Source organism: Orbicella franksi, chromosome 8, assembly GCF_964199315.1.
Source record: "Orbicella franksi chromosome 8, jaOrbFran1.1, whole genome shotgun sequence".
Taxonomy (NCBI): Eukaryota; Metazoa; Cnidaria; class Anthozoa; order Scleractinia; family Merulinidae; genus Orbicella; species Orbicella franksi.
This window is the reverse complement of record NC_138152.1, coordinates 16784690-16807073: the sequence shown is the minus strand read 5'-3', so window position 1 is coordinate 16807073 and position 22384 is coordinate 16784690. Positions and strand designations below refer to the sequence as shown.

Sequence of the window (22384 nt, the reverse complement as noted above, 5' to 3'; positions counted from 1 at the left end):
TTAACATAACTCTGTACACCTATAATGTTTGATTTGTTTTTAGTAGAGTTTCCAAATTACATTTGGAAACCTACTAGTCTGATGATTCGTTCATCAGTTATATTTTGTTCACAGTTATTTGCATTGATGATAAATTATTGTTATTTACTGATTAATGTTATTGTGAAGGAATAAAGTTTTGCTAATTGCAGTTGCTTCCTAACTAAAGTGGGGAGAGAGGAAAGGGCCTCAAATTTCAGCTATGGTTATTTATGGTTATTTTCCTTTACTCATCATTTCCACAAGTAAATTATTAAAAAAAATAATAAATTTGGGTGGGGGCTCTGAAGCAAACTAAATTCTTGCCTGACCACAAAAGGTTTGTTCGTGTTTTTTTGAGGGGGGAGATTATAGGGGAGGTCTCAATAATTAAAGAGAGGGGAGCTAAAAAACAGATATTATATATATCTATAACAGCAGAAGCTTCTTAACAGGTACACGTAGTAACAGATACATACATAACAATCTGTGGAAGAAACAAACCAAATTTCATGTTCAGACCATTTGCTACATCATCCAAGTACATAGCAGAGTATTATAACACGGACCTTTGACTCATTTGGGCAATTTAATATCATTCAATACATTTTGGACTGCTAGAATCTGATCTGCTTGATCTTTCAGAGAGAGAAAACTCACCTTCGGATTTCCAGTGCCACATTTGCTCAGTAACAGTGATATTTCTTCGTTTTTCCACCAGGCTCTAAGTTTCCTTTAGAGCTTTTCATAAAGGAAGACAAGCGTTTTTTGAAACCCACTGCCGATTCAAATTTAATTTTATGATTTCTTGGGGTATGGTCAGCGACAAAGTAATTGTTGTATTAGCTGCTTGATTCTCAGAGTTTTAAACGTTTCTTCCCACCTTCTCGGCTGCTACAACAAAGGACGATGATTACGATCGAGAATTACATCGTTGCAGGCGATGTACTTCTTTGGTTACGTGAAAACTTTTACGATTCCTTCGGATCGATCGGGAATGGTCACCATTTGTTTTGCTTTTTTTTCGTAAAGCGCGCCAGTGTCAACTGAGCGAAGGTGCCGCCATTCGGGCCGGAAGTAAAATGGAATGCGTAGAGCTTTGTAATTTTCACTTCTGCTGCGCATTCATTTTTTGTCAGCCAATGAAAAAATTCGAATTTTTGGGTGCATCCAGAGCTACTCGTCAACGACATTTTAAGACGAGTAGCACTGGGGACGAGAATGTGTGTTAACCTGAATGGCCCGGGGATTTTTCACAAGATTACACTTTCACATTTTTCTCCCTTCTCGTCAGTTTTCAATTTTTATTTTCTTTTGAAGTTTTATATCCATCTAAGTGTCACATCAACCAGGGAAAACAATTTATTTCGTTTTGTTCATCCTATACTTTTATCGTACCAGAGTAGTTGTCAACTACAGTCACGCATTATCAATGCTTGGCTTACGACATAACAATGCATGTCTTTACCTGAAGTACATAGAAGTTGGTTATGATTAAAATGCATTGTAATGCCACTTAGTCGTTTGTAAATATTGCTAACTTTTATGAATTTTTAATCATCTTAGTACCATGGTATCACCCCAGGCAAGCTGACGCTAAAAATACATGCGAAAGATGTATTTAGTGAGGGAAAGAGACTCTGGGGAAGAAGAGTATCATAAGCTGAGATTTTTCTCTCTACCATTGTCTGTGCTTTTAAATTCGATTCTGAGGGTAAAGATATGAAGCCCCAGGATGATGTACTGTCTCTTTCTCGACAATGCAAGTTTAAGTTCAAAAATCAGTCCCGCATCAAGAGTATTATAGCTCTGTAACGTTGACACGGACATCGTCGAAGGCTATGCTCGTATGGGCAAGGTTTCTCATTTTATGTAACCTTAAAATGTGTTACTATAAGGTCTTCTTTTATCCAAAGTACTTATTGTTTACTCTTGACTAAATCAGTCGTAGCTGGGATGAAGAGGGCTTCGGATGTCAGACGCGTGAACTGGGATAACAGAAGTTCGTAATCGAATTCAGTCTCAGATGTGTGCCTTTGCTGTCTCTTCCATGCCTAGAATGTGGCCTCCTCTTCAGGGCCAGAGGACGCCTCTAGGGTCACGAACAGATTTAGTTTGTAACACTCTTCACATTGAGGTGACGAACGTGGCAAAACAGCGCATGTCATAAATTCAATAAATTTAAATGGAAAATTAGGCTGGGTTATGTCTCAACTTCGGGATTTGATGGTTTTCCTTTCTTGATGAGCTGTTTTTCGCCATTGATGTTAACGATTGGCGTCTCCGTCCTGGTATGCCACACATATACCTGAAATAGATAATGGTAATATAAATAAGCACATTCAGACACATCATAGAGCGTTTAAAATCAAGATTAGCGGTAAGGACTGAGGAAGCACGTTGCGCATGGCTTGCTGGCTGATTGGGCAAGACGCTAAACTGGATCATGAGGGGACAATGACGAAACTATTTCAAAATAACGCTCTCTTTTCAGGATTCTCAGTAGTTTTTCCGCTCATTTTTCCTTCTTGTGTGCCTATCTACCTCGCTGACTCGTTGTGCACTTTGTTGCTACATGCTGCTCACCTTTAAACAGTTTCCGGCCTTTGGTTCCATATCCTCCATAGTGGTGATTTGATCCAGAAATGAAGTCTCCAAGAAACCTGGTTTAACATCAGGATCAAAGCGAGCTGTTGGTCTGTCTACCAATAACATCTTTAGGTTTATCGCAAACGCCGCCATGTCAATTGGAAAAGTCCTAAATGGTTTCCAGTTTGTGTGGAATCCGACGACGTGACCATGTTTGCAGATGGGCCCAGCCCATCTGGCCGCGCCAGTGAAAGCAACAGGCCACACTCCAACTGTCTGTATGTCCCGCATCTGGTGCGGAGGAAGGGAAAAAAAATGTAAGTATGCGCTGCAGTAATGAATGTGGCTCTACAGCACTGGAAAGCTTCTGATTGGAGAAAACTTTCCTAAACCATTTCAATGTCTGCCTGTCTTTCCAGGATTACCAGATCAAATGGAAACTACGCTAGTCACTCGAGATAGGCTTTGCGCCTCAAAGTCATTCTTATAACTGTCAATTATTTCCATCAGACGAATGATTTACGCAATCGATATTCATGGCCAATTTAGATTCTCTACCAATTTAGGCACTCTATTCTAGTTTACTCAAAATTCACTCAATCAACGACTAACTATTTGTCAATTAACGACAAGTTGTCCACTAGACTGGAAAACGATTTGTTAAATAGGTCTTACCTCTTCAAATATTCTGATGTCGTAGGTATTATCATCATCAGCGAAATAAACCACCCCTTTGGTTTCGTTAGCTTTCACATTCTTACGCAGCCAATCAAGTGCTACATTCCTTTGCTCCACTCCTCTGGACTTAGTCCAGCGCGGTTTGTTACGTGACCTTCTCATCTCTATTGGAGTCCGTACATTTAAATGAGTGTGCTTAAGACCGCAGTTACTCAAAAACCTTTTTACGAGGTTTGTCTTTTCATGTGAATCCTCGACAACTATCCAGTGGAAATTTTTAACGTGTTTTAAAGTTTGAGACAAACGTGTAAGTTCGGCCTTCTGCAGAAAGCGTCTGTAGGTAGGAGTAATGGCGTAAATAATTGGCAGCTTTGGATCCCAGCCAGACTCTTGCAAAGCTATTCTTTCCTCTAAATCTTTTAATTTCGCCTGAAGTTCTTGCTGAAGCAGTTTCTGGTCTTCAATTCTAGATTTACCCGCTAGCGTAAACGGATCTTTAGTTTCACTAAGTTTTGTGTAGACTTTGGACGTTTGGGATAGTGGTGTTACTTCTGTATTTGAAGGAGTTCTTCTGAGCAATCGAGAATCATATTGACTAATGTATAAAGCTGGGGAGGAAAAAGCCGAAAGACTACAGTCAGTAAACTTGTACGGAGGAAAACAAAACTGAAAAGAACTAAATAAAATAAAACTATAAATTGACCTGTAGACTGTTTTACAGATAGCCTTCCATTCAGCCAGTTGATTGAATTTTCCTACAACGCTCAAACACCTTTAGACAGGCGAAAATATGCATCGACAATTCGCAAGTGTATAGGCCCTTTTCATAAATGGCTGCCAAATTATGCTTCTTTTGTATGCATTGAAATCAACTTCACTAAACTCGTTTTAGAATTAAAATTCTTATGAATGATCAACTCAAAAACGAAGTTAGACAGTCCTATTTAATTATGTTGAGGCTTACCTTTAATACTTGCACTTTCAACAACTTGTTCTAGAACTTTTGTGATAATTCCAATTCCAATAAGAACTCCAAGAAAGGCTACATACTTTATAACACCTCGAAACATCTGCAATTTGAATAAAATAGTCATTCTAAATTGTAAATGCCGGTAGCTTAAGAAAAAACGATATGCCGGGCTAAAGTTAATATATTAGTAAACTGCATGAAATAATTTAAAAATCACGATCGATCGATAGGTACGTTAAGCTGTTGTTGTAGCCTTTGAAGCAAGCAAATCTTCTTCGTGAATTTGCTGTTTAGTAAGGGCAGAGACTTTTATGCCAAAATAACGTCTGATAGACGAGCACCCAAACTCATGGCAAAGCTTATAGCATATCATAAAAGTTGTTAAGTCGCTCGTATTCGCAGTGTGAAGTGACTAACCAAGGCCAGGTTGCCCTATCCCTTTCCTAGCATTTTGATAAGTTGACATGCAGGTCAGCGGTCCCACCACCCGGTGATGAGGAGTACGCATGCTCGTGGCCGCAACGCCAACATCATGCATGTAATCAGATAAACGACAGGATAATGGTAACAATCAGTATACAAATAATTAGGTTTATTAATGTTAGCGCACTGATAAGTAGGATGAATTAATAACAAAGGTATCCTGGAAAATTGTATGTAATAGAAGGCTAGAGTTTCAGTTTTTGACAAAAAGAACGCTCAGAAAATGGAATGAAAACAACTTGCTATTTTCCTTAGTTTCTTCGAGAGAGGACTTAAATCACAATGGTGAAAGGAGAACTGCTGGTAACCTTGGCATTGTAGTGAACCATATAAACAGTACAGTCAGTTCAAGAGCATTCAAATGAAAATGAGAAAGACAAACAGAGCAGTAGCCTTAGCCTCTACTTCGACGAATATCTTGTAAATACTAGCGGAAATCAGTCCACTTTATTTAAAGTGAGAACCGTTGTAATCTTCTTCCTTAAAAATGATTAATATCCTACATCCAGCACGGCTGGCCATTACATAAGAAATAATAAAAGAATGGCTTCAGTGTTTTATGTTTCGAATCATTTGCCTTCAAAGAATTATTGAGATGATTGTGGTTAGCTTTTCAGAGCATAGAGCGTGGTAGATAGTGAAACTTTATTAGAAACCTGACAATAAAATGGACTGAAGATGGCGGCGGAAAAATATGTGCGACATTTAGCTAAGCAACAGAAACAAACTGAGAACTCAAGCGTACAACTAATTAATAACATGTCAATTAGCGCATCGTGAAGACTCCCAAGTGTAAGAATTGTGATCCTTGAGGTATCACAGAAAAAAAACTTTCCTTTCCTTTGTTGATCTGTTTTCCTTCTCGTATTGGCCATGTTATTTTAAACAAAGATATAACAATCAAAACAGCGTTGTTACCTACCATTGTAAACGTTCTTGAATAACGTGATATTTTTGTTTCTTCGTGCACGATTTCCTAGATGTGTTCCTGATTCAATGTTAGTTATTTCCCTTGTGTGAATATTATTGGTTAATATTCATGGCTGAAAGTTTCTCTCTCTTTCTACTAAGGTTATTTTAGTTTCAAATAGGCTTTTGATGTTATAGTCATCAGTTGAGAGCACATGGATTTTCTTTCTTTTAGCAGGCACCAATCAAATTTGTCTAAAAACCAGTTAGCTAGCTTCTTTTAAACTGGTACCAGTTACACCTTCAAACCCATTAAAACAGCGGGCAGCAAAATAGTTTTGTTTTTCACTGCCTGAATATGTCGCCAGCACTGAATGCAACTGACAAATGTTTTAAAAAGACTCTTTTTCAAATTAAGAGCTCGTCATTTCTAAGTCATGAACGAAAATCGACGCAAGGTAGTTTGTAGCCCCGTTTCGACTCTCATTTGTAACAGATTCTGTCAGATTTAAAGTATGCAAATGACAGCTTAGTTATTTTGCCTACTAAAACCGGTTCATCGGATCTTTTACTTTCTTTAAGCAGAGAAATTTGCTGAGAAGTGAGAGAAGTGCGTTTAAAAGCTACTAACTGTTCTTTTAAGAATGAAATCGAATGATCCTGTCTATGATCTGTGCTAATTCTATTTAATTGTTTTGATTACGTATATTTATTTCCTGCACGTACTTTGCTAATCAAGTGGTCAAGCATTCTGCCGACCTACCTTATAACTCAATCAGGGCCATTGCTAGGAAGCCAACTTAAACTAGCAGATTCCAATTAATCTAAGTTATCATCAGTTTTTCTTATAATAATAAAAATTCTCCTAACTTATTATTGTTTATGCAAAAATTCACTTCGCTGTGAAGACTGATCCCTTGAGTAAGCGGCGGGGAAGTAAGTATCAAATCTTGGCTACAACCTACAGGTTTCATCACAGTGCCCAACTTCGCGAAATGTCGACTAAATCGGACTGTCGTGACGAACAATGCAAGAATCCAGATGGAAAGATATGTTCAAGATATTGCCACATACCGGAAACTCCATAACCACCAACAGCTGCTTAAGAGAGAAAGAACAAGAACAGCACTACGCATGTGCGTCCCTTGTGAATTCCAGAGACCACGCTCCTTTTTGGTCAGCTCCAAAAATTGGACAAATGTTCGGTTACCGCTGACCAAAATGCTCCGGTTCAAGGGACGAGATAAACTGAGTTTTATCCCGATTTCATCTCCAGGCTCCTCTCAGACGTTCAAAGACAAATTGGTGGTCATTTTGTTGGAATGGCCGCACGCCATCAGTTGGATATTTTGAGACGCCAGAGAATACCAAGATGTTGTTTCTTTACCCTCCGATAAGATATATACCGTAGAACCTCTCTGATACGATAAAAAAAGGAAAAGATGGGTGTCCAAACTCTTAGGGGAGGGATGAAGGGCTCCGTATTGTAACGAGCAGAGATTATATGAGTTTTGATCAATGTGAATGACTGATGCCCAAATTTCAAAGGAGATGTCAGCAGGTTTACGCAGAAAACATCAAATTTAGTTTTGGACATCGAATTTGTTTATTTTTTCTGGACGAACCCCTTTGGAATTTGTTGGTCTACATTATATACCTTTTTTAACAAGGTACTTATTTCCTTTCTTTATTAATTAATTAATTAATTAATTTAGTTATTTATTTATTTATTTATTTTTGCATTATAAGCGACCATATAGATGTACAAGAAAGGATGATGGGTAAGATTGTCAATCCTTCATATCAGATTAGGCTTCGTTCCAAAGGATATCCCCCCCAGGTTATTTTTAGACATACCCATTTCTTCCGCGAATAATGTTGCCACGCGCGTCGTGTGAATGTTTTCGCGGAGGATTAAAATGCTTGTAGAGCTGCTTGGGCTGACCACGTGAGTAACATTTTTGCTACAGGATTGACTTTATCAAGATCCTCCTGAGATTTCCGAAACCGGGAGTGATTTGAAAGTAACTTGAGCGGGATTAATTTTGAAATAAGGTCAATATGAAGGATTAACTCCATTACCCTTCATCCACTCTTGACATGCAGGGCAGCTCTTACCACTGATCCTGTAACTTTTGTCTTATCAGTATTCCAAACGGTCGTATCGCTTCTGGTTTAGACTTTCTTCCCACGACGTTGTTTGAATCGCGCAAATACAAAAAATTAATTAAGATAGGACGAATGCAGACTCTCGTGCAAGAGGTTTGGCACTGACGGAGAAATACGACTAGCTTACTTTGTATATTTTATCCTAATTATGGAATTCTCAAACAAGAAAGAATCTGTCGACCTCTGACCACTACTGAATTGAAAATGGTTTAGACGAGCATTGGAGCGCGAAGAAATGTAAGCACGAACCGAGAAGATTCAGGTATGAAATTATTTGTTACATCACAGCCGTCCCAACTCACGATTCGAGGAATCGATCAAATATTAATGATTTATGCAGGCGTATCGAGTGGGACGTGACCACCTAAAGTGCGCGGTGTTGTGTCACACTTTGGGCGTGAATTAGGCCAAATGGACAACCAAAAAATATGAAATAGGTCAAATGGATAACAGAAACCAGGCAAGGTGAGTATATTTCCTTCATTCTATTCAAAAGAAGTAACATTTTATTTAGTTGCGCGACTTTGCCCTTCGGTATTTTAAACTCCATACAAATGCCTTTTATAGAGCGCTCAAATTCTCAAAGCGTAACACAACACCGCGCACTTTAGGCGTACATAAATCATTAATATTGATCGATTTCTCAAATCGTGAGTTTGGGACGCCTGTGGTTACATTCACTCGAATAAGGACTAAACTGCTTTGTAGTCGTAATTTACAGTATGATGCGATCATTTTCTTCGTCCCTGAACGTTAAATGTTCAGTTCCCTTACCTTGAGCTGATTTTTTATAATCTTGAATCGTGTTTTCATCCAGCGAATTGGAGCAAAACTAACTGACAAAAGAAATTCAGCAAACTTTCTTTAGTATATGAATAAATTCAACGAACTTGACAATTCCTAGGTGTCGAGAATCTGACATTAGCTTTCATTGTTTGGAATTCAAAGTGTGGGCGGGACTGTATAGCTTAAACAAGGAAAGGAATTTCAGTCTTCATGTTATTTTAGTTTACATCGTCTGTCATGGTGAAATGATAGCACCAAAATTAAACTCTTCTCATAGTTGATATTGCAGTTCCTCGCGACCATGGATAAAACACTGTTTTTAAACCTTTGTAATTATACAGTTATAACATAATTTCTTTCGCCATTTCCTATGCGTTCCTTAAAGTGCACCTAACCCCCAAATTTTTTTTTTCGCTAAAACGGATCTACATGTTATTTTAAATACTTTCGCGAAAAAAATTTTGGATTCGGTTAAATCCTCGATTTTCTGTGCCCCGATGAAATCTCGAAAATAGCCCCAAAACACCGCTATTTTGTTTCACGACCAAGTTTGAGGAGAATGGATCCAGCGGCTGTTGTGACGTCTACCCAGGAAGATCGAATATCTCGCGTCCTCTCATTTCCTTCAGGATGTGCAATACACATTCGAAAAGTGCGCAGAAATGCCTTCCAGACGTGCTATCGGCTGTTGCAGCAGTATACCAGATCTAAAAAAAGATATACTGTCAGGAGCCATAATCCGGGACGGAGACCGTAAGTCTCGGGATTCACGCGCACCTATGATATGGGACAATTTTTCTATTTTTAGAACAAATTGCGCCATCCTGACGTCATATATCCGCGCGGATTCACGCACATGTCAGGGGCTCTCGCGTGGATGTTGTCACGTTGCGTGATCAAATGGTGAGTTGAGAGATTCTCTTGCGTATTTTTCACAGCGATGGCAGGGAATAAGGCAGGGAATACGAACCAGGGCGCTTATATGTAGTTTTATGCTCTGAGCTAACGGAAAAGGTGGGTTTTTTAGGGTCGAAAAAAGACTTCAATCTCGCGCTGGGAATGAATAATAAGATCTGCTCACGCTAGTTGTAAGCTTACGCGTATGCTTAGGAATATAGCAAGAAAACTCTCTACTCTGGTATCAAGTTAATTTGTGAGTTTCTCAGACAATGTTTAATCATAACCAAAACCTGTTTTGATGGTTTCTTATTGTCTCTGCTTGTTTGGTGAGTTTGCAAAAGTTTTTGAAAGGAAAGTCTGACGCGTACAATTAGCTCATTTGCATAGTGCATGCAGCTCGTGCACTTTCAAGTCTGAGTCGGTGTTTTCAATTGTCAACAAATCTTGACAAAGATTTCTTTCGTTATCTTTTGTGCTGAGATGCTGCAACAAATTTCACGAATGCAAAAAAGGCTACTAACATCATGTGTGTTTCTTCAACATAAGCATAGTAAAGTTTTAAACTGCGAACATGAAAATAGACAAGGAGTTTTTATAACTCGATCATCAAAATCGAAATCGTTATTCCAAGTTGATTAAAGAAACCGTCATCGTAACTTTGCTGATTGTTTCTGCTTTATTCACATATTTTCAGCTTAGCTTTTAATATTTTCTCAAACATTTATCAATCTTAAACATATTTAAAAACTATAGAGCTATTGTTTGAGTTCGATGTACGCTTTCACACGAAAGTGCGGTGGAACTTCTGTGCAATTTGTCATGTTTACTGGCTGCACAAATCACGCATCGGCGGGCGCTCTCATTCATCGACAACAGAGAATTTACTGGATTTTTACACGAATAAAACTGGGCAGTATCTACGGACGTAAAGTTATTAAGCCTTGATGAAACATCAAGCGTTGCTTACAATTCAAGCGAAACTCAAACTAGCAATTATTTTGTTTTACTTTTCGGTCGCGATAGACTGACAATTTCCTTGCAAGCGTGTGGCAAGAGGAGCTAGGAAACTATGAAGTCCTGAAGCTCTGCTATATCTAAATATATCCAGCTAGTTTTTTGCTGTGTAATGGAAAAGCTGTTAATCTTCAACATATGTGAAATTTAAAGTGGAGTAATGTACAGCTAATGTAACTGAAGAAGCATCCGTCGGAACACAACTTGGTCAGCGATATATATAAGCTTACAGCGGAACATACCTAAATTCGACACTGTCTTACTTCACTCAAACTGGAGTAGCTTACAACGAAAATACTTAAGCAAAATTCCAACAGACGTAAACGCGTTGAGTTGTGGGGCAAAAACATGAAACATTTCGGGAATTTCGGACGCCATTTTCCCCGCGCGACATCCGCAAAAATCCTCGCAGCATGTACGCGCGTGTGCCGCAGGTGATTGCGAAATTTGTTCTAAAAATAGAATTTTTGTCCCATATCATGGGGACAACCCCAATACTTGAAATGGCGCGCGCTTGCGGTCTCCGTCCCCGATTATGGCTCCTGATACTGTACAATTTACTGGCGATGATCGGTCGATGAAACAATAAAGACGTAAACGATGGTTGATTTTGTCGAACCGAAACAAGCGAACTGATCGAGTTTGTGAGAACCATTAAAGAACTCTCACTGGAATTTGTTCCGCAGACTTTCAAACGCTATTTTCAAAATTTTCTGCTTAAAGCCAACCAGAAATTGGTCGAAATATTACCGACAACCTATATCTTCCAGTCCCGCAGTATTTATAACATAGCCGGAAAAGTTGTGTGATCAATCAAGAAGCGTTACGACCAAATATACTGATGTGTAAATAGGTCGCAACCGTACGCCGCCAACCAGCACTTATTTCTCTTTCGATTTAGATAAAAGTCAGAGATTAATCCTTTAGAATTACATGATAACAAAACTGTCACACTCACAGAGTTTTTCGAAGGTTTGGAAGTCAGCAGTGCGACAAACATTCTCTACATTAGTATCGAAAATATGAACGCGTGACATTATCTGCGGACCGCTTAGGGAACACATCCTTTTCGCTTATCCGACGAATTTCACTGCAAACTTTGAAAAAAATTTACACTGGTTATTTGGAGTTACGACTTAAAACGTGTGAAATCGGTAATTGTATGAAATGTTTCCTTCTGTATTGCTTCCCGCAGCTTCAAAAATACAGGTCGAAACAATTCTACGATTTTCAATCGATCGAAGCCGGTGTTTTGGAGGTCATCAAGTCTCGAAAACTGCAACACTTACGTCGCTCTTATAAACATGAAGCATTCCAGAAAGTAAAACACAAACCGGATTTAATAGAACAACCATACCTTGACAAAATACATTCTCGCTAAGGACAAATGTGAACGGGCCATAAACACGTGTGGGAGTCTTGTGTTTAGGTGACGAAATTACCATCCAAAACAGTCCTTGAGTTTTCTTTCCTGCTTTTCGTTTGCCTGCTCCTCCATTCGTAGCTAGCTTTCCATTCCTAATGTACAAGCAGCGCGTCCGCAAAGAAGTCTTCTCCGTCGTCGCTTGATATATTGCAAATTGTTCTCAAAGCTCTAAGCAGTAAGTTCACCGTTGTCGAACGTGTTCGATCAAAGTTTATTTCGGTGTCTTCCGAATCGGAACCTAACTCTGACTCCAGTGACGAAAAAGAAATGATTCTGAAACAAAACTTGGACGTTTTAGTCCCAAAATATATTGGAACGATTAGTTTTGTTTTCCATTTTCTCGAGCAAATACAGAGAGCTGACTGAGACGCCATTGTGTTTGGTTCCTGGGTAGACGTCATGAGCAACCGCCGCCCCAGACTCCCTGAAACGCGGTCGTGTAACACTTCAGGCGCGACTTTGAAAGGGCATAGAAAATCGAGGATTCAACCAAATTCAAAAATTTTTTCGCTGAAAAGCTTCAAATAACAAGTGGATTCGTTTTAGCGAAAAAAAAAATTTGGGGGTTAGGTGCACTTTAAGTTTTTATTTCCTCACCACTGAAATTACGTCATTATCACACTTACCGGCTCGTGTTGAGCCACAGCAGCAGACAAGAAAATGCCCTGCTGTTTTACCACGGCACATGGAAGAACGTACATTGATAACATTTATATTGATAACATTCATATATGAGCCAATAAGAGAGTCACAGCTTACAGAGATCGTCATTGACCCAAAAAATGGACTTTGTTCTAACTTGGTCAGAAAGACGCCTTCAGTACACACGACACTGACTACAAAAGTCGTTTTCAGGAGATTCTTTTCAAACCTCCGGAAGGTTTTTACTGTTTGTAATGAGTACTCTTTTCGCCTTGCTGCTTTGGGAATTCCCTCATGGTAAAACGTCACAATGGCACGTCGAAAACGAGGCTTGAGGGTGAAATTAACTTCTAATTATTCGCCCCTCCTCTCCCCCCAGAAAACTGACTGAACATTTTTAAAACAGTCATGCAGAACATTTCAAACTCACATGTTTAAATTTGTATTTTTTTTTTCTACGCTGATATGAAACTTCGACGTACAATCTGATGGACACGTTGATAGCAACTGCGTCTTTCTGGTAAATAAGAAAATTATTCGATATGGGACGTTACCATTCCCAAATTCGCAATTGGTTAATCAGAAACTGTCTACTGTCCTTCATGATTTCCTACGATATCAAATCACTGACCTGATATGGAGTGGCTACCATATCATTGTCACTTTTACGTAAAGTAATTTTTCCGTGATTCAAATTGACAGGAGGTTTAAAAAGCTCGCAATTAAACATCGAGCGTTTGTTTTCGGGGTTAAGGGGTCTTATACCTTAAAATAATTTAAGGTTTAGGGTTTAGGTTTTAGGTTTTTAATAATAACAATTTTGGTACCACGCTAAAGGACTTTGCACTCTAACCTCAAAAATGAGTTTTTCCAGGTCACATGCCACAATAGTTAATGCCGGAATAACTACCTCCTGAGCGGAAGCATGGAATTAAGTTCATGCTGTCCATAAGCAAGTTGTCTAGGGGACAAACCCCAGAAAACAGTGTTTTGAGGGGTTTTTCTCGTGAAATTTTGAAAAACTTCACTAATATTAACTATGTTAACTGAATAACAGGGGGAAAATGTCGTAAATTGCAAATTTTGGAAGTTTACGACCTAGATAATTGTGTCCGTTGCGGATGTTGAAAATTTGACAACATTCGGTTGAAACTCAGTGGAGATATCGTGTGCGAGATATTGCAATTATCAGTGATCCGTCTATTTGGTCAGTTTGAGAAATAAGGCCCATATTAATCCTGTGAACGGGGGGGAGGGGGTTACAGGCAGAGGGAGGGGGTATATCGAAAGTTTTTACATAAGTGTTTCATTGAACACCCGAATACATACCAGTCACAGAAATGTTAACCAAGTATAAGGAGCGTATAAGATTGTAGAGGAAACAATATTCAGGACCATTATGCAAAATCCTCATAAGTGCACATCTCTAAAGCTTTACTGTAAAGTGTCATTAAAATGTACGGAATTGAATCCATTTTGTGAGTACTTTTAGACTGTAAAAGACGGTTGCTATGGGTGTTGCTATGGTGAAATATAGCTACCAGTGTGCAGATTTCTTAATTTAAATGTAAATCAAGGAGTAATTAGAGCAAAATCGTTTCAAAATACGATTTGCAAATGGTCAGGGATGTTGAATCTTCATATTCCCAAAAAATGGTTTTTTGGAGAAAAACTTACATATGAGGATAGAAGACCCCTTAAATGTGTCAAAACCTTCCCGCCAAAACTAGGCTGGTGGGCGCTCGTCAACTGCGTGATGTTTGCTGACAGTCCTGAATTTTTGTTGTTTCCAAAATGGAGCCTGAGTTTCCAGATTTCTCTCTAAATTTTGACTTCTAAATTCTGAAACAAACCAAACAAACGAGTTTTAAAACAATGACTGAAAGGAACTAGACCTAAGTGTTCAAGACTAGAAGAATAGAAACCCAAGCCGGTCTACACAATTCGAGCTAAGTGCAGATTGCCATAACTAGATAAATACCGCCTTAATATTGGCTGAATGTGGGTACGGTAAATACCTTATCGGGTCATCTCTTGATATAAGGCCTTATACGACCCATGACGTGACAAATTTTGATGATGTTGACCTTTTTGGCACGCTTCGGCGGCATATCAGACTCCGGTTTAGTCTCGCCATGGGTATGGGTTTGACTCGACTGTGTCTCGCCAAAATACGAGCCATGGCTCAACCAAACTCGCCCGATATGTCGCCGAAACGTACCAAAGAGGTGGGATCAGGTACAACTAGAATTCTTTTAAAAAATTAGATTAACAGACGAGCCAGTTGTCCGGTTACGTAGTAACGCGAACGACTGTAAAAAGATTCTTCTGGCTTCCTTTCATAGATAGCATAGCAGCAACGTTTCAGACATTTTCCTCGTGAAATATGATTTATATTCTGTTCTCGACGAAAGGATTTGTAAAGGCGAGTTGTAATCAACAATACTTTACTCTCCCATCGCTGACCAAAGAGAGTGAAGGCTCTTTAAAACGGTTCATGCGTAGTGACTAGTCAACGTGTTTCCCGTTGTACCTGTCTGAAAAACTGATTCATAAACCCTGACACTGGCAGGTGGTCCTTTGAGAACTAGCCTGCTTTGAGAAACAATAGGCTGTACATGTTGATGACATTTTAAAGGCGCTGTTAAAGAAAAAAAAAATCACACAGTTAAATGGACATCTTTTGTTTTGCCAGCATTTATTCGATAAATCTGCCTTAAACTGCTATGATGTTTAACAGTCTGTGCATTCACCGATGATCACACAGACCAAGTCAATTTACCTATAGGTGAGTGACTTTACCTCGTATTAGCGATATTACGCAGTGTTGAAGTCAAGCCCACTCTGTTCTATACAAGCAACTAGTTGTGGTTGAGTTTTGATTTCGTTTAGTTCGTGGAATTTTTTCCTTTAATTTTCCTCGAAGATATTAGTTATCTGAAGCTGCTTTGTAAATTCGAGAATAACTTAAGTCTATGTTTGTATATATGTAAGCTTATAATGCACTGTTTATTTACTTGGATGCATAATATATACCATGGTACTCTTTTTGAAGCTGATCACCAAAGCCATATAGACTGATAACTGAAATTCCACTGTTATCAAGTTGTCCGAGGTAAGGTTAGGGTTAGTAAAAATTGTTTCCCAATAATAGTTCTCGGGAGATTAATTAATATCATAACTATACATGAATAATACGATAAGGTTAAAGGAATAAGAAATCATTTTAACGCAAACAAACAATAACTTAAATCAATAAAACTGTTATTTACTGATTATCAATAACGGCGTGCATGGAGCCTTTTCATTTCCGGTTGCAGAATTCCGGTCCGTCCATTCGGCCGGAAACTCTAATTTCGAGGCGTTGGTTCATAGGAAGCCACAGTATAACGAAATGATAGAATACATTACTTGAATGAAATTATAGAATGCATTACTTGCAAAAAATTTCGAACAAATACAGTGTCCGAAAATAAGACCGTCTGAAATTTTAAGCTTCCGAAATATTTACAGTACAGTATAAAACTTTGAATCAGCTCCAGAGTTCTTACTTTTCTTAATCCAGGCTTAACGGAGCGAACTCTAGTTGTGACACTGCTTGACATAATTAACGGCTTGATAGAATTTGTGCTATTTTCTAGTCTGTGTATTCGTAAAACCTTGAGGGCTCAGTAAAACTGTCACTTTCACAGATGTTGTTTCAGTCTAATTCGTGTTTTGTAGCCGAAAATTTACTTTAGCTATGTTTCAGCAGTGTCCAAGATTGTTGTCCGAAATTTGCCCGAAATGAGATAAAAAGTGTCCGAAAATCAAACGTCCGAAATAAAACGTCCGAAATTTTCTGCTAGTAATGTAATCCGAAGAAAATGCTTATTTATTGTCAGTTTGAATGTTAATCAATTGGACATCCTGATGGAGAGACATCGACATGAGATATGCTGCGATTGAACGCAGCTATTGTTAACTGACAAAATTATGTGCCCGTTAGGTCAAATTAGCTAATAAGAACACTTCCTCAGAATAAAAGTGGCAAATACCAGTATATAGTCTCTAAAAGAATCAACAGCCAAGCACGCAACCCCGTGTTAATTTGCCAGGTGACGGCATCTAAAAGCGTGTGGTGCAGGTTTTATATTCCTATAAGCTATTGTTTTGCAATCATCGTGACATAACGTAACTGAACAGGATTATCAGTTTTCATTCTACTACGTTAGCATCGCACGCTCCTTGTTTGCGATATAATGCTTAACGTCCCTATGCGACTTCACGATAAGAATCATAATCTACCAGATTATTAATCAAACGCAGTGATGCAGAAAGTATGTTTTTGGAAGAAGGTACTTTGTCATCATAATCGATAAGACCATCAACAAAAGCTCTTCATACTAGTAAATTATGTTTAAGGAAAATGTGCCAGCCACAACGGCCATAAATAGGGTATAGAATTTTGCTCAGGTCATAAATAGGGCAGGGAAAATCGAAGATTTTGGTCATTAATAGGGTAAGGATTTTCGGAAGCGGGCAGCACACCCCCACACAATTTTTCTGGGAGTACGTCCCAGGAGGTTTTAACCAATCACAGCATGGCAAAATCACTTGGATGCAAGCACAGAGCTGCATTTGTTTCTGTACCCTTTGTAATTTAATCTCGAAACACAAAAGATACACACACAAAAAAACATGAACAGTGGCTTTTTATCATTCTCAAGCCAGTGGCATAGTGCTCGTTCCATTTGGTCAAGACATCGGCTTGCCTATGCGGCTTCGTTGTTTTTGTCTCTTTCTTACTTGCCTCTGTGACTTTTTCTTGCAGTATTTCAAGCTTCGCGTATATCCACAAAATCAAAATCTAAGATTATAAATATTGTTGATCGGACGGGTTATGAAATAGAACCGAACATAATTCGTTCACACTAAAGACAGCTTGAAGATAGCAGCGATTTGGCTTTCCGAAAAAAAAGTACACGCAGACCTCGAGAACATTTTCTGTTCCTTAAAGGAGAAGGTCACTCCAAAAACTGTGTATTTTTTTCCATCACTAATAAAAAGTTCGCTTCTGAAGTGGATGCGATCCCAATGAAAAAGAAGTGAAAAGTTCGACATTGGGAGCCGCCATTTTGAAAGGATCTTGAAGGCCAGGCCGCATATCCGTGACGTCATTCAGTCCGAATTGACGCGGAGCTCAAAGACTAAAGTTTTCCATTCCTGTTCTAAATTCGTTTATTCAGTTGTGAGCTAAAATGTTGGGCCCCGGGCTGCAAAACCCGAACCGAAAAGGATAGGGAAAGAGGAGTGACTTTCCTTAATTTGCCTGCAAAGAACAAAAAATTGCCAAAGAAGTGGTTCGAACAGCTACGTCGGGATGAGAGATTCATGCCAAAAAACTCAAAAATGTGTATGTGTGCAACGAGCATTTCACAGACGACTGTTTCAAAACTGAATACCGATTTGAGCTTGTGGGTGGAAACACAAGACGTAGGTCATTAAAAAATGCTTTCTGACAATTTTTCAACGGAAAGGCCCTTGTAAAGTCACGCATTACAAGCGAACGGCGCATCGCAAGGAACGAAAAGAGGTAGCTATCAGTTATACTTTTCACTTTTTAAAAATATTTTTGCCCGGCAGAACTGTCGTTGACTTGATTTGGTAAATATTATTCCTGCGCAAGAAATTGAAGCTCCTCGCTGGACGGGCACTCGAATTTCAAGAAAAACCCTTGGAGCCAGCTGGCCGTTAAGTTTTCAGTTTTGGTCACCAGCACAAGTATATTAGTCGCCAAAAATTTTCAACCGTTCACTGGCTAAATATATATTTACACGAAAAGACGCTAAAACGGCGTGAATCACGGGTTTTGCATGTATGTATCAGTTTGCCGCTTTTTTTCTGTAATAACAGGGAAAATGGCTGAATGAAATTCTATTCTTCATTTACCAGTCTTCCAGTATTTATAAAAAAGCTTCCATGTTGCAAGCTTTGATTCATTATTTTTCGTAGACTGGCGCAAGGTTTTTCGTGTTTTCGTGTTCATTGATGCATAGCGACGGCACGCATTTTTTGGGTGAATTTATTAAATTTCTTAGGGTACCGTGGGAACTTCAAATGCTCTGCAGATTCCTTTAAAATTACATGTCAGACTAACCCGCTTCGGTTTTCTTTTATCGAAAAAGCATTCTTTCGATTTATAAATCTTTTGTGTGAGCCGAAAACTCAGAGCGTGTTAATAATCGGCCTTGACAGCCAGGGATGAGTTAGAATACTTTCAAATTTTAGATGCGGTCTAATTTGATTTGAAATACATCGGAAGAAGTAGTTAATTGTATATCTATATATCGACAATTACGCATGTAAATAATATTTTGTCTGAAATGTGTTGCAATTTGTTTTCAATTTTATCAACACAATTCATCATTAATTAAGGACGGTTTTTTTTCATTCACATTATTTTTGGGAATTACAGTTGCTAATGAAAGCAGTGCTACGGTAAAAAATGAAGCTATAATCTTACTGCATGCTTTGTCAAGTAACGATGCCAGTCAACACGACCCATGCGATACGAAAAACACACTTGCAGAGTCAATTTTCCTTCCGCTGGTTTACGCATGTAAAAGTTGTATATACTTTTTTCTTCTATCCAAAATTTATTACATATGCTTAGCTTTCCAACAATACAAATTACAATTCTCACAAAAAATCTTAGGTACTGATAAGGAATGTCGTCAATTTCACATTTCACGTCAAAGACGTCGATTTCACTTCGTATCTTACACGTAAAAGTAACTGCGTATTTCACAACAGTCCACGTAGTCCATAAGTGTAAAGAAACCTAGGCAAACACGTAGGAGCACGAGCAAAAAGTATCCAAATCTTATAGGTAAAAACACAGATTTGTGAGGTGGAGAGCATCCGCCCGATTTAAACACACCATTGAAAACTCGTCAGTTTCTGTGATACCAGAACTCCCTCCGCATTGAACCGCCAGTAACATAAAAATGAAGACAAATCAGATCAAAAGCACTAAACTTTGGATTTATTTAAACCACCAGTTCAATTCTGAGAGCAATTTACAATTAAAATTAAGCCTCCTCTTCCACTAACTGCGTCCATTGCTTTGAATCGTACTGCAAAATGTACCTTCCATCTTGGTGACCTACTACGGCTGTTCTAGACAACAAACACATTCTCTTTGCGTCGGTAGGTTGCACATCTCTCACAAGTACACACAGAGTATTTTCCAACCGATCATTGAATTCAACTTGATTATTACCTCCTGCGGAATTACTAGCACGTTCTGGCTTCAAGAGCAGCCATACTAAAGCTCAAAAGAACAAACACACTCTCGGACGGAATGACGTCACGGATATGCGGCCTGGCCTTCAAGATCCTTTCAAAATGGCGGCTCCCAGTGTCGAACTTTTCACTTCTTTTTCATTGGGATCGCATCCACTTCAGAAGCTAAAACAACGGGGGTAACTCAACTCAATGTGAACTTGTTATTGGTGCTGGAAAAAAAATACACGGTTTTTGGAGTGACCTTCTCCTTTAAGGAAATGCCAGTAGCTAAAACTAAGGAATATTGACGTGAAACAGATTTCATTAGTTAGTCATTGCAATTCTGTTGGCAACATTAAGAAACCAGAGATAGGCTTAATATTTCCCACCAAAATTTGTCTTATGTCTTGGTCTATGAACTTTTAAACGAATGGTGTGGAGTATCTTCCACCGATCTATGAACTATAGATTAAGTGTCATTGTACATTTCACTGAGAACAGTGTAAAAAGACTTTTCCAGATGGTGATGACGTTCTTTATTATTTTTTTTTTTGAATTTTATTGTTTTTATTTGTAAGTTGTGCAATGGACAAGCAAAGAGATACTGTAATGCTAGTTTTCCAATTTTACATTAAAAAGGGATACACACACACAAAGAAAAAAAAAACGAAGAAAAGGGGAGGTAAAGAAGCCTATTACAATGTAAATATAAATAGATCTCTACATACATCATCACAAAACATAAACTAAATTAACTGAAGCAAGGTAGAAATTTGTTCCATTTTTTTATATGTTTTACCAATTTATTGCTGTTAGCTGCAATTTTCTGTTCAATCTGGCAGGTTGCTTTAACCTTGGCTATGAAGACCTTTAGAGAAGGATGTATGATATTTAATTTACAGTTATAAATATAATATTTAGCTAATAAAATAATATGGTTTAGAATATGAAAGTCCTCTGCGACATTGAATACTCCAAACATAACATTTTCTAGCGTTAAGGATGTCGAGATTACCTTTTTTTCAGAAATCCAGGAACAAAGCAACTGCCAGAAAGATTTTGTTACATTGCAATGAAAGAATAAGTGCTCAGGGGACTCGACTTCTATTTGACAGAAGGCGCAAAGTGGAGAGTCAATCATTTTAAGTCTGAATAATTTTTCATTTGTAAAAACAATGTTATTTAACAGCTTGTACTGAAATTCCCTAGTTTTTGTGTCATGTGTGACCGTAAACGGAAGAGAGTAAATTTCTTTCCATTCCAGAGAAAGATTTGGATACTTAAGTTTTAGTTTCTTTTGAGCAGAAGGCACCGTTTGCTTTTTGCGTTTAAATTCATTGTAAAGCATTTTCGAAGTAACTTTCAAAACATTTACCGTAGCGTTTTCTATGTTAATTTGAAACGTGTCATTCGAGGGGAGACAAATATGTTGCTGACTTTGTTCGATGATAAGCTTCCATTCATTAGGAATAGCATTAACGATGCCCATTAATTTAAAAAAGGTGGACAGGAGATAGTCGAGCTTGTGATAGTTTTTCACTTTCGAGAAACCTACCCTTGTCAGATATCAAATCTCCTATTTTAACAATTCCATGGACAGCCAGGTGTTTTATATAACACGACTTGTTCTCAATAAGGATAAACTTATTGTTCCATATTGTTTGGTTAACAACATCGTCATAAGAAACAACGTTTGTTGTACTAACATAAGACCACGCATCGAGACACTCTTTGTAGAAGTCCGGTAGATAAATAGGAAGTTTACGGGTGTCAAAATTGCAGGATAAATAGATTTTCCGCCAATGTCACCTAAGAACGCTTCAAGGACGCTCTTCCTTCAAGGACGCTATTGTAGTCTTCAAGAAATCGTTTCAATGCAATAACTCTCTGTGACAAAATCATTGATTGGATATCCAGCACTTTTAGGCCACCGTTCTCTATATCATTAATAAGAGCAGTGCGTTTTATCTTGTCATTACCTTTCCAGATAAAACCATAGGGCAGTTTGTTCACATCTTTAATAAGATCTTCTGAGACTGAGATTAGTGAGGCCTTATACATAAATTTGGGGATAGCAAACGTTTTAACGATTTGAATGCTGCCGAGTAGTGTGAGACCTTGCCACCTCCACATATTAAGAGTTTTTTTTAATGGACTTGAGAATAGAATTGAAGTTTAAATTCCTTCTCGTTGTCTTATGATAATCAAAATAAATTCCTAATATTTTAATCGATGTCCACGTTTTATGATAAAATTCTTCTTGTACTAATTTTTGCAGTCCAATTGCAAATAGTTCAGTTTTGTCATCATTTACACGTAGACCGGAAAACCTCGAAAAGAATTTAAGAATTACAAATAGGTACAAATAAGAAAGCCTATCTCTTAAGAAACATGTTACATCATCAGCAAAAAGGGTTAATTTTATTTCCTCATTATTGATTACTAAGCCGTGGATATTACGATCTTGTCTAATGAAACATGCAAGTATTTCCAAAGATAGAATGAAGAGTAGAGGTGAAAGAGGGTCACCT

The 22384-nt window shown here is 38.2% G+C and overlaps 1 protein-coding gene across 1 annotated transcript; it reads right to left on the bottom strand.

Annotated features, from left to right (window-relative positions):
* Nucleotides 1-1268: 1268 nt before the first annotated feature.
* LOC145494779 (galactosylgalactosylxylosylprotein 3-beta-glucuronosyltransferase 3-like) lies at nucleotides 1269-6022 on the bottom strand. The gene is made up of 5 exons (XM_081474351.1): nucleotides 5661-6022; nucleotides 4250-4355; nucleotides 3283-3893; nucleotides 2605-2898; nucleotides 1269-2326 (listed from the first exon to the last, which is right to left on the bottom strand). The coding sequence occupies exons 1-5, from the start codon at nucleotides 5661-5663 to the stop codon at nucleotides 2222-2224; spliced, it is 1119 nt and encodes a 372-aa protein (XP_081330477.1). The 5' UTR covers nucleotides 5664-6022; the 3' UTR covers nucleotides 1269-2221.
* Between the last annotated feature and the right edge of the window lie 16362 nt (nucleotides 6023-22384).

Bases quoted from the DNA above. Each gene is read 5' to 3' on its own strand.
- LOC145494779 (XM_081474351.1), bottom strand. The intron at 3,894-4,249 runs GTAAGCCTCAAC...TTTCCTCCCCAG, and splicing joins TGAAAGTGCAAGTATTAAAG to CTTTATACATTAGTCAATAT. The intron at 2,899-3,282 runs GTAAGACCTATT...CCTCCGCACCAG, and splicing joins ACATCAGAATATTTGAAGAG to ATGCGGGACATACAGACAGT.